At 33.7% G+C, this 12,890-nt stretch overlaps 1 protein-coding gene across 1 annotated transcript; it reads right to left on the reverse strand.

Moving 5' to 3' along the window:
- Window positions 1-367: 367 nt before the first annotated feature.
- Window positions 368-8,344, reverse strand: LOC147393624 (lysophospholipid acyltransferase 1-like). Its single transcript, XM_086456189.1, has 8 exons — window positions 7,950-8,344; window positions 4,335-4,390; window positions 3,630-3,850; window positions 3,133-3,541; window positions 2,848-2,933; window positions 1,728-1,791; window positions 1,521-1,639; window positions 368-757 (listed from the first exon to the last, which is right to left on the reverse strand). Exons 1-8 carry the CDS (start codon window positions 8,249-8,251, stop codon window positions 614-616), a joined length of 1,401 nt encoding a protein of 466 aa, XP_086312315.1. The 5' UTR covers window positions 8,252-8,344; the 3' UTR covers window positions 368-613.
- Between the last annotated feature and the right edge of the window lie 4,546 nt (window positions 8,345-12,890).

The raw sequence follows: 12,890 nt of genomic DNA on the forward strand, positions 1-12,890 counted from the left end.
CCCAGTCGGAATTATATACCTCATTGTGAAGCTGACGAACAAGTCTTAATTTTGGTTTATACATATATTTTACTGTGAATTTACCATATTAAACTTGGATAAATAGATATTCAGGTAATAATTGCAGATAAATTTACCCGAATTCTTAATCGGATAAAAAAAATTTGTACCTTGATCCAAATAACTCAGGTAGGATGAGTCAGGTAAAGTTGATATTATCTGACCATTGCCAGCCCCAAGCATGGTATGTGAAGCATGTGTGGTTGTGTTGAGAAGATACCTCATAGTATAACAAGTAATAATACTGCAAATATATCTCATTGTTTTCAAAATGAAACAAGGAAAAAAAGAGAGGAAAGCATACTCATTGATGACTTGAAAAAGCAAAGCATCAAATCTCAAGAGATTATGAGAACGTCTTGTTAGAATTGATGAATGAGTTTTACATAAAGGAATGCTGCGGAATTTAAGAGACCAAAAGTACAATCAGAATTCTTCAATCATAATTAGATAAATTGTTCCAATTTTACTAAATGAAGGAAGAAACCATTACCGGAATCACTGCTCCAACAATTTTGATTTCTCTTTTTCAACACCGTGAAAAATTCAAGCCTCATTGTTCTTTCCGTGCTTTAGACGACCTAGCAGGCCTTGCAGGTTTGATAACTTTACTCAGAAGGATCAATACGATGGGAATAATGGTGCCAACGTAATATACGCTCCCGTATGAAGCAAGTGTCTCATGCATGCTCAGCACCTTCACAGAACAGTAGCAGAAAAGTCAATAATCTCATAGTCTTTGGACTTCCAAAGTTTGACTTTTGTAACTGTTTGGTTGCACTTGAAATTTTTTCTTTCCAGCGGAATCTGATTTGTCATGGCACATGGCCAAACATTGTAACATTGTTTTTTTTTTCTGTGTCCATGTTTTCTGAGCTTGAACAGCAGAAATTTTCCGACATTCATACCTAAATTTGTGGACCCATGGAAAGGTTTTCTGTTATCCAGCTTTAGGGGCACCAAATAATGGTTGTTAAAAAAAAAGGTCAATTACACTTCAAACCCCCTCTGATTAGGCATAATTCTATTCAACCCCGTAACGTTTTAACAATTGCATTTACCTTCCCTATGGTTATCTAATAGGCTCAATTACCTCCCTTCCATCTTCTTTGCTATCCATCAAATAGTTTAAAATATATATAGTTTATAAAGACTATTTTACCCTTTTTAAAAATGTCATCCTTTTTCATACACAGAAGTATCCCAGGAAGGATGGGTTGGTGAGTAAGAATGTGAGAATGCATAGTGGCAACTTAATCTTTTTAAAATTCATTTTTTTATGCAATAAAGAAGATAAACTCTTACAAGGAAGTAAGTGCAATTATAAAAATGTTAGGGGGGTCAATGTAGAATTATGCCAAACCATTGGAGGTCAAAGTGTAATTTACCCACACAAAAAAAATCTGTGCAACTAAACAGGACCTTGTAGTGAAAGAGATGAGAATTAAATGTGAACTAACCAAGAAACCAACACAGGAATAGTTCAAAACCAACGGCGTATATAAAAAGTTTGCAAGCGACAGCATCTTCTTAAATAGAAACATATTCTGCGGAATAGCTTGCTGCCATCTGTAAATAACTGCCCACAAATGAAAATAAAAGCAATCAAATAAAAGCTGAAAAACCTTTCCCCAAATATAACAAAAGAGGCAAAATTAAAAAGAAACCTCTTGAACCCGCAATCATCAACGCCGATTGAACAAAGAATATGATGTACCCGGGATATAATCCCTGTAGTTTGATGAAACCATGAAAAGGCAGAGTTAGATTTGGTGGAGAATTGTCATACTAAAAAATCAGGAACAGATGTATTATTTTAATTATCTACCAGTTATTAAATGGTTACTAACAGTAGAACACACAAAATACAAAGAAATAGGATGGCAAAACCATCAAAAAAATAAAAAACTAAAATTGGTTGGCAAGCTTAAAGATAGATTGGTCCAAGAAACTTCAAAACAGTGTCACTATAATGGGAGGGATTGACCAACAAAGACGAGTAGATGTGATGGTATTGGCAAGGCCCGGATAAGAAGTAAAACCAAACCCAAAAAGAACAAGAACCATATTTAAATAGGTGCTTATCAAAGACTACAGATTCAGAGATTACATGCCAGCTAAACAGTAACCCCATCGAGTGCATGAGAAGAGATATACCAGAATAAAGTTATGTGCATCAGTGCACCTACTGTATTATAAAGCACATTGAGAATCATGAAGAATGCCTCTGTATCAGAAAAAAAATGCTCAATAGACTTTATAGTCTTTGCCTGAATTTGCACATTGACTTCCAGGAAATTTATGAAGCCTCCAATAACTGAAGAGAGCTGCTACTGGCACTCCAACTTTTACTTATTGCACCCCAATTAAAAATAAAGAAAATAAGTAAATGGTTGAGAATAAGTAAAAGTTGGGGTGGGGTGCCAATAGAAGCACACTCTAGGTTTTTTTGCTAGATTTCTATTTTTGGGGTTTAAGATTTTATATGAGCCTAATCATAATTGTAAACAACTGAAATTGTTTGAACAAGTGCTATAACATTATGTAATGTTGAGATAATAATTTGAGCCAAACCTTTGTAATTTTTGAATGGTGTGTTTTAATCTTAAGTTGGGGTGAGATAAATAATTTAATAAATTAGGGTGTAATAAGTAAAACTTGGGGTGCCAATAGCAGCTCTCTAATTTAAAAAGTTGGCAAAAAGCAGCCAAATGATCAACAGAGTATTTAATCATAAAAAATTGTAAGGGAATTTCCATAATAATACAAACGTAAGATCATACTCACATGCCAAATAGCACTAACAGTCTGCGTAGCCAGCAATTGAAAGAAACCAGGCTTTTTCCCCTTCTGAACGAGCCTATCATAAACATCTAAAACAACACATTTTATTAGATCGTATCGCAAAGGTATCAATATAAATAGTTATCACTGGACCTCTGACTTTGTTGCACCCTGAATATCCAAAAAATATTCAAGGACATGATTACAAAACAAAGTAGCGCCGATATAGGTCACTTTATCAGTAAAAAAGGACACACAATTATCTACAAAGAAGCAACAGAAACTCACAATAGCGTAGCCAAGTGCTGACTTGTATGTTCCACATAAGTGGCAACTCAACAGCACTAGTTGCCAATTCAACTCCAGCAATATCAACATTTTTTGCACGGTCCCATCGTGGTTTTGGTGGAGAAGAATCTGTCCAACCACTGAACCCCAGACCAGAGATGATGATGGAAGCCTCTGAGATTGACCAGATAAAATAATATTTCCAACGTGCAGTAAAGCCAGACATGTATTGATAACTTAGCCGTTTCCAGAACCCCCATTCTTTGTACAAGGAATCAGTGAACCGGGACAGAGGGAAATAGGGTACCAAATACAAATACAAGGCCATGCACAAAGCAGCTTGAACAAGAGCTCGAACAGTTGCACCATAAGGTGATGGTGATGGTCCTTTCTCAGAGGGACTCCAAATCTGTGCAAGCAATAAGAATAATAGCTCAGGCTTGAGTAATGTTGACTAGAAAAAAAAAAAAAAAAGGAAAGCAAGCACCTAAACCTACCCCTTTTCTTTCTGTCCAATCAAGATAATCCTTCATTTCGTAAACTGGTCCAGCAAAGTGACTTCCACAGCAAAGGCAGTAGCCGAAATACTCAAGCAATGACGGCAATCGAAGCAATCGATTTTTCTTTTGCGACTCACGAAGACCATCTTCTTTCAATAATCCATCATTGTAGTTAATGGCACATGAAATGACCTTCAGTGTCAACACCATTAAGGCTCCTATATTAAAAAAAAATAATGGCAACAGTGATTCACCATTAACCTAAATGTATATGATGAAGTAAGACTTGACCCATTAGACCACATATATGTCAATAGAAGATAAATGCAAACTCATCAATATGACCAATAGTTACTTTCACAATCTTCTTTTTTTTTCCATCGATAAAGGGGTATGGGAGTTCCATTTGTCCAGGTTCCATATATATTACACGCAGGAATCACATAGATGAGCAGTTTTAGGGATATTTAATTCTCTATTACCTCGCTTGGAACTTGTTTTCCTAATAATTTTTTTAGAAATACAAATTTAAATACATAACTTGATTATGGGCTAATGAGTTTTCTCTTTCTCAATTTCTTGAGGGAAAAAAATTAGAAGCTTCTTGAAGTTACAAGAGGCCAGTAATCTTTTTATGAGAAATATAAAATATTGGACATTTTCAATCTTCTAGACATGAGTCACGTCAAAAATAGTGTTTACCAGTTGCATCAATGCCTCCTTCCTTCCATGCATCCCCGCTCATGTAGTATACATGGCTACACAAAAATAAGACTAGTAAAAAAATCGGAATCATTTCTTTGAAGAAAAGAGCATAATCTTAAACATTCATAACAGAAAACAAGGGAGAAATCAACCAGGAAATAAGATAAAAGTAAGCAACATTACAGCTCCAACATTATCATCAAGGGGGAAAAATACAAAGCATCAGAGTACCAGTAATTATAGCTTTCAACTTTTCAAGAAATCTGTGTGGCTCCCACTATGAGAGTATGGGAAAGGAACACATGCACGCATTTAACAAAGATGATATATAGTGACCATATAACACAACTATCCGTTAATTTTACATAACGACCAAAGACTGCTGACAAAGAATTACTATACAAGACCAATCTGGACTTTCCTAAAGAATATTCAAGTTGAAAACCCATAGAATTGCCAGAGATAGTGTTGAGGGGTCCACAATACTGGTTATGTATAAAATACAAAAGGTTTCACACAGACTTGAGAGTCATCTACTGAACAGTGACAAGCCGATATCCTACTTGCACAATTTTTTTTAAACCAGAAATCCTTAAAGTGAGGTCAGAGGTACTGAGGATTAGGGGTGCACATGGTTCGGATTTTGGCAAAATTGGAACCGAACCAAATATGATCGATTCTACAAATTTGGGACCGAACCAATCCAATTACCTTATAGAACCGAACCAATCCAAACCAAACTTTGTTCGGATCGGTTCTCGGTTCTCATACTTTCAAAATAGAAAAACAAGTATTTTTTCTTTCAAAAAAGGAATCATTTGGATCAAATCATAAATAATGCCTATTTTTAAAATGAAAATGATTTTATGATTAAATTATGACTAAAATCTATATAAATTGAAAATTAGAGAAAACTCAATGAGACTAAAAAAAATTACAATTTTAAAATTGGTATTTTGGATGGATTAGTGAGAAAACTAATCCATAAATGGTAGATTAACGAATCCAAACCTAGATTCGTATAGTACATTTCATCTAACAAACACGGCATAAAGGTTCTTGTAAAAAAACAAGGAATCACATTCTTTGAAAAAGTTTTTTCATAAATGGGTTGATTTATTTGAGAGTTGAGAGAGAACTTTGTGTACATTTTTTATGAGTTTTTGTTAGAAAAAAATAGAGGAGCTAAAGTTGAAGACTTTGATGAGTTACCTCTTCGTAACATATATATATATATATATTATAATAGATACTTCGGATTAGTTCGGTTCTCGGATTGGTTCGGTTCTATTATAACCCTAATCCGGAACCAAACCAAATCAATCGGATTTTTTTATATACAATCCGTACCCGAACCAAACCATGCTCAATCCGAACCAATCCAATCCAAAAGGCTTCGGATTGGTTCGGTTCTCGGATTTACCCAATCCAATGTGCACCCCTACCAGGATAATTGGTTTAGATGCTACGCAAAACATACTTACTAGATTATATCAACAATGACTTCTATCTCTCCATCTATACGTATTCTCAAAATTAGTGATTTGCATTATGTGATTATCTTTTATAATTGTGTTTCTGTTTCATGATAAACTAAACAAGTCTCGTGACATCAATGAAACAAATAATAGAATGGATCAAATTATTTTCAGATGAAATGGTAGTCATAATCAGTAGATTGGTATATGTAAGAAAAACAAATGGTGGTAATTCAACAATAAATTTTTTGAAACTTGTTAATATGTAAGTGCCAAAAACATAAAGTATGGAGACCATGGATCCAAATACAATAATAAATTTCAAGGCATTTAACTCTTTCATAGTTCTTTTCGTATTGTAACGACTAAAAACTTGTGGATCACTAAAGTTTGTAAGCAGGGGAGGATTTACAGTGGGGGCTGTGGAGGCACTTTCCCCCACAAGAATTTTCAAAGTATATCGATTAGTGAACTATTGCTACAGATTTTAGCGGAGGATAAAAAAAATCTGCCACTATTGCCCCCACAAAAAAAAAAAAATTTCCTCTCTTAGTTGCCCCCACAACTTTTTTTTTTTTTTTTTCACTCTTAGTTGTCCCCCACAAATTGTTTCTACTCTTGGTTGCCCCCACAAGAGCAAAATCCTGCTCTGCCCCTGTTTGTAAGTAGGAGCAAAGATGGGACCTTAACGAGTGGCACCTTGGAAAAAATATACAAGAATCCAATGCACAATCAGCTCTAGAGTTCCTTTGTCGACGTAAATCTTAAAGTTTGCTTTTAATATAATCCAGTGAAGAATCTTTCACTTCCAGTTTCCCTCCTACCAAGTCCCAAAGAATTGAGTCAATTTGTCTGACAACAGAAACAGGTCAGCGGGACACACCCAGCCATGATGACCAGGCAATTGATAGTATTAAACGACCAATATGCTCAATTACCAGTAGGAGATGTCCAATGGATTAAGGTCTGAACAAGTATCAATGCTGTTTATACATGATTGACAAAATGCATAGAACTTACACACCTATGGATGGGTTTGTTTTATGGTTGTTGATATTAGAATAACCACATGGAGAAATTCTTTATCGCATTTATAAAATAGGTAGGAGAGGTGAACACTCTCTAAAAATATGAAACAGTAAAAACTTCAGCATAAAGAATATTAAATGTAAGAGTGGCATAAGTTCATGCATTATGAGAAAACTCAATTGCTATTAGCCAAGCATGATTCACGTCTGTTTTTAAGCATTATGGACTATAACCTCTCACCATATTGCAGAAAGGACATTGGGCATATTAGTAGACCTATTCCATCTTAGCTTTAAAGTCTATACAAAGGATTACATATGGATTGGGTCCCTATTAGTTAATTATAAGTACTCAACATGGACAAAGTGGGATAAGGAATCGATGGAATATAAGTAATTGGACTTTGAAGATAAAATAACATGCAATGTTTACAAATCAAAAACACATTTAAATATTTATTTTCCTATAAACATAATTCCTCATGGTTTTTGTAATCATTATGGAATTTTAATTCTTTTCATGGATCCATTATGAAGTTCTTTCATTAACTCATTTCGTCTAGAAACAGATAAATTAATAATAAATTTAAATTAAGACCAAATCAGAAATAGAGTAGCCCCACACTTCCTACCGCCAACCTCGAATTTGAAGATCCAAAAACACATTCGTGAATCTAATTTATAATACTGAAAAATCTACAAAACAAAATATTGGCACTTCAAGTTCAAGCAATCCAGAATTATACTGTACAAATAATTTTTTTCTGATTCATCAACACTGATCAGAATTTCAGAGATGGATCCATGTCCCACAACCTTAATCGAATATACTGCTACCTAACCAAAGAGAAATCACCAAAAAATAAAAATAAAAATCACGAATTTCAAATATAAATCTCCCAGAGATCACAATTCTTTCAACTCGAACATAATTTACCTACTTGAGAAGACCAGTTCGAAACAAAAGTTTAAATTAAACCATAGAAAAGACCGTATTTACAAGAAATCTAGCTTTAAAAATACTCCAAATTGAGAAAAAATATATATATAAAACTCAGATCCAAAAACCAAAAAGAAATTCTTCGTCAAGATCAACGAATACGTACCAGCCGATTAGGTATCCGAATCCAGTGAAGAAAGTGATGACGCCGCACCTCTGACGATAAAGAAGCATCGAAGCGTAACCCATCAACATCGGAACCAAAAAATGAAGATTTGATGAGAATCCGAACGATAGATACGACAAGAAAGCTCCTGAAGCCACAGAGTAGATATGCTTCGGTAGGGTTCCAGGAATGAATCTAACTAGAAAGCTAGTAGGTATAGTAGCGACGAAGCAGAGAAGAAATCGAAGAACAGGGACTGAAATTCCAATTGCAGACGCCATTGTTTCCATCTCGAGCTCCATGACTCGTTGTAACTGAAAACTCACTGATGACTCGACTGTGAAGGGGAACAGAGAAGCTCTCCCGTCAATGGTGGAGAAAGAAAGAAAGTTGCAGATTTTGGGGGGATGTGCTGTGGAGTGAAATTACGATAATGCCATTTTGTTTGTTGACCGGCCGAGTCAGAACTCAGTAATGGCTTGGCTTACTCCTTGGGAGTGTCTGGATGGCTTGACACGTGGTCAAAAAATCCATTCTATGATCTCGTACTACCATAATACTTGAGGTTATTTAGATATGCCCCCTTAATGTTTAGATAAACATTTTAGATACCTTATAATTTTCAAATTGATGATGTACCCCTAACATGGGTCCACTCTGGAAAGTGCTTTTTTTTTTTTCTTTCTTAATAGAAAATGCTACAGTGACTTAAAATAAAACTCGACGTAGTACTTAAAGTGTACTTGAGTGTTCAGAAAATCATAGATGCCTTTTCTTGAGATACAAATTTATATACTCGATAAAAATCGGTGGTTCTCTCCACACACAATGTTACTTCCAAGATTTTCTTGATATCATCGAAGGGATTTAAAGCCTCGTGTTGGGTTGTTCTCCTCATTATGAGGTGGGACCCATTCTATCTAAAAGGGACAGACACAGTTAGTTATTAGTTGGTGAGAATTAATTTGCTGGAGTAATATTGAAATGTACATCAATTCTTACATTCTGATGTGGTGGGGTAAACATAACCATAGATGCTTTTGAATTGTATCTCGATGAAATGCATCTATGATTATGTATGCACCTTTTTATTAGAATGTACATTTTAATGTTACTTCAGCATTAGCCTTAAGTGTTATCACTATCAATATATCAATATAGGATCAAGTTCCAATAATTCATGGAGATTGACTCGTCGAAAAAATAGATAATCCCAATCATTTAAAAATAAAATCGAATGGTTGAAATTTATTCTCAAGATAAGTATCTCCACGATATGTGTTATCGGGATATGCATAAATTTCAACTATTGAATTTTTATCTAAATGATTGGGATCATGTGCTTTTTCATGAGTCGTTAAAACCCAAGTAACGAATAAAAGGGTCTAGTTAATACCGTTGACATGCATTAAAATGCATTAAACACTCCAAGTTAATGCCACAGGCACACATTGAAATGCATTAAACACTCCAAGGGAGCAAGCCCTGGAGGGTCTTTTTTATCCAAAAATAATTTTTTAGGGCAATTTTGATACATAAATCATTTTCTAAAGTATATTTAATGTACTTTGACGTGTACCCCAATGGCACACGTTAACAAAATCCATAATAAAATATGGGTTGCCTTTCATGTATAATTTTTATTTGTCGTAAAGAATGTGTCACTGCAATAGGAAGACAATATCAAATTTATTATCTTTTTTTTTTTTCAAAAATATCCTAATTTTATTCTCTTTCTTCTTCTACTCATTTTCCAAATGATATCTTTAACTTTATATATTACCTTTCTTCATCTCCATTTTCTCAATAATGATACATGGTCAATTTTTTTTGTAATTAGGGTGTCCAAACTTACGTTCGAATAGGGGGTCTGATGACCCAGGGTTGAAGCCAAGGCATGTAGGTGCCTCCCCTGGGCATATCCAATACTTGCACGTCACACACACAATGTAAGTGAGAAAGCACCCTCATGAGTGACCCTAAGAAAATATTACTCATACTATGTGACACCCAAAATCTAAGTCTACGACCTGACTCATAACTCGTGAGTTAAGATGTAGATCGAAATATTGAAGGTAAAAAAATTACAAGTCTTTTACGATATAAAATATATGTGTGGGTATTTTTGGTAAAAATATTCAATAATTAACACTAAAAAAATTCTCTATAATAGTTCAATCTAATAGTAAACATTGACAATTCAAAATATACAATTTTATTCAATACTAAGACACCTCAAAATGATGCATTCACTAAACCGTTAGATTTTTAAATCAATATATTTTTCATAACAAAATATAATAGTCACACGTTACAAAAAAAAAAAAAAAAAGAGAGAAAATTCAAAAAAAATAAAATAGCAAATGTGTGTTGTCCCATTGTGGACAGAATAAACATATTTTAAATAAATAATCACTGCGGATTACACGCTCGATATTTTTGTGAATGATTGGTGATGTTGAAAAACTAACACATAAACTTAAAAATTTCGTGTTTTGACTATTTTCAATGCTTTTTGAAATAAAGAACATATGTTGTCAAAATCTAACAAATGTTTTTTTATCTGGCCTAAAATTTGTTGAGGAATCCAACAAACTCAAAAAAAAAAATTATTTGTTGAAAATTGACTTAAATCTTTATAAGAGCCGTGATCTCACTTTTTGGAATCCAAAAACAGATAATGGAATTCTAAGAACTTTGAATAATAATAAAAAAAACCTATTATTTTTCTTCCTTGAATTTTAAATTTTGAGAGTTCGATAGTCGTCCATTTTCAACATCATGGATCGAGTTCAAAAATATATATCGTGAACATGAGCTTTTTCATAAAATCTAGAAGGATTTTGTGTTCAACTGTCAATGTGGTAATCTATGTAGGCCCAACGACCCTTGGTAAGATTTAAATTCTTATTGAGTTAGTAACTAAAGTATTTTTGACTGATTATATATTGTATTTTTATTAATAGCGAGCCAAGTACATTTTCATGTTGGGAGTTTTGGTCTTGATTTATGTATCCGTTACTATGGGTTTGTTTGGAAAAGTTGCGTTTAAAATTGTTGTTGCTTAATCAACGTGTCGAAGATAAGGAAAAGTTGTTGAACTAACCTTTTGAATTGAGTGTACTTTTTTTTTTTTTGGACATGGTATCCCCGTTGGTAGCGGACCGGGCCCCGGTTCATCAGACAGTCCATTGGACAGGCTTGATCCAGTTTTTCCCAGTCATACCCGACAGGACTAATCCATGGCCTCATGCACCTGGCCCACACAGCACATGCGGCAGTTAATCAAGGATGGTCCAGAGTTTCGAATGCACAACCTAGAGGAGTGCGTTCGAAACTCTAGTCATGTGTCTTACCGCTTAGGCACACCCTTGGTGGGTTGAATTGAGTGTACTGAATGAATTTAAATTTTATATTTTTATTAATTATATTGTTTGTTATATAACTTATAAGATGTTGAATATAGGGATAAAAACATGGTTTATCCTACCCTTAAAACCAAAATCATAGTTTTAAAATTCAACTAAACTAGGATGTTGAGTCAAATCAACAAGTCTGAGTCAACTATATTCATAAATAATTGGAGATAACTTTTAATATTTTAAAATAGATAAAAATAATAATTTGTGTTCTCCATAACATATTATATATTATCGAATATGTAACTCGATGGAGTTTTTTTACCATACTTGGTGCATTTTCAAGTTAACTCAATCGAGTTTAATTGATGACTTACCTAGTTAACTTGATGATTTGGTTACATAGAATTTTGGTATCAAGACATCTTGAAATACGATTAAGTCAAGTCATATTTGAAGTTAACTTGTTTTAAAATTATGCTAAAATCCATCCATAAGGGCTTCTTGAAATTAAGTTGTTTTCTGAAGTTTTTGCTTATAAAATTAGACAAATAAAATATATATTTAAAATAAATATTTTTGATAGAAAAAGAGGAAAACTTAAAAGTCTTTTTTCACGAGTGAGATTAGCACGACTAACTTAATAAGACTTCAATATTATTAAGAGTTGGAAAAAAAAATTATTTCACAATTGGATTTTTATTTTAAATTTGAAAGTTCAGTAATGATCCATTTTCAACACTTTGGATGAAGTTCGAAACATTTTTTTATATTTGAATATGAGTTTTTCATGAATTCTAAAATGTCGTGGTGTTGGATTGGATGCCAATGTGGGCCTGATGACCTTAGTAATCTTTGAAACGTACTAAATTAGTAAGAAAAGCAAATTTTTTTTTTTTTTTTTTAGATACAAACCTTTGTCTTCAAGTTGGGAAGGACACAGAAACCTACTCTATTGTGGCTCGATTACAAATTGATAGTGGAGTCGACTTATTCGATAGAAATTTAGTCAAATATTTTCAACACCTGACAACTAGTGCAATGAGCCAAACATGCTAAACGTGTTGAATGTCCGCAATCAGCACAATCAGCACCACACCTTCCCATGATAAAAACAAACGAAGCAATATAAGTTCGTAAAGAAAGAGTTTCACTTCTTAGATTAGCAAACCCACCCAAGCAATATTTCCTACCTTCCCAATCATTCAATCATAAAATCACCACGTTGCACACAAAACTAGACATCTTAACAACAACAATGCATGCCCAAATTTTGACACGTGTCTATTAGTTGTAAGTCGATAACTCTCTCCTTCCCATCCTTTGTATTTAGTAACAAAATAATTGTCAAATTTCGCGATGTTTTGGTTGATTGTGTTTTCGAATAAAGCGAAAAGAAGAGCTTCGCAATATCCAACTCGATTTCTTGGGTTAATTTAATTTTTATATATTTTAAAAATGATGTTCTTGTTATATTAATCTTTCTAGGGTTTGTATTCTCTAGTACTGAATTGGGGGTTTATATAGTATTCTTGTTTGGATCGAGAGAAGATAAGAGAAGAGAATATGTAATTTTCTCTCC

This window comes from Akebia trifoliata, chromosome 10 (genome assembly GCF_017979445.1).
Source record: "Akebia trifoliata isolate Shusen 1 chromosome 10, ASM1797944v1, whole genome shotgun sequence".
NCBI classification, from domain to species: domain Eukaryota; kingdom Viridiplantae; phylum Streptophyta; class Magnoliopsida; order Ranunculales; family Lardizabalaceae; genus Akebia; species Akebia trifoliata.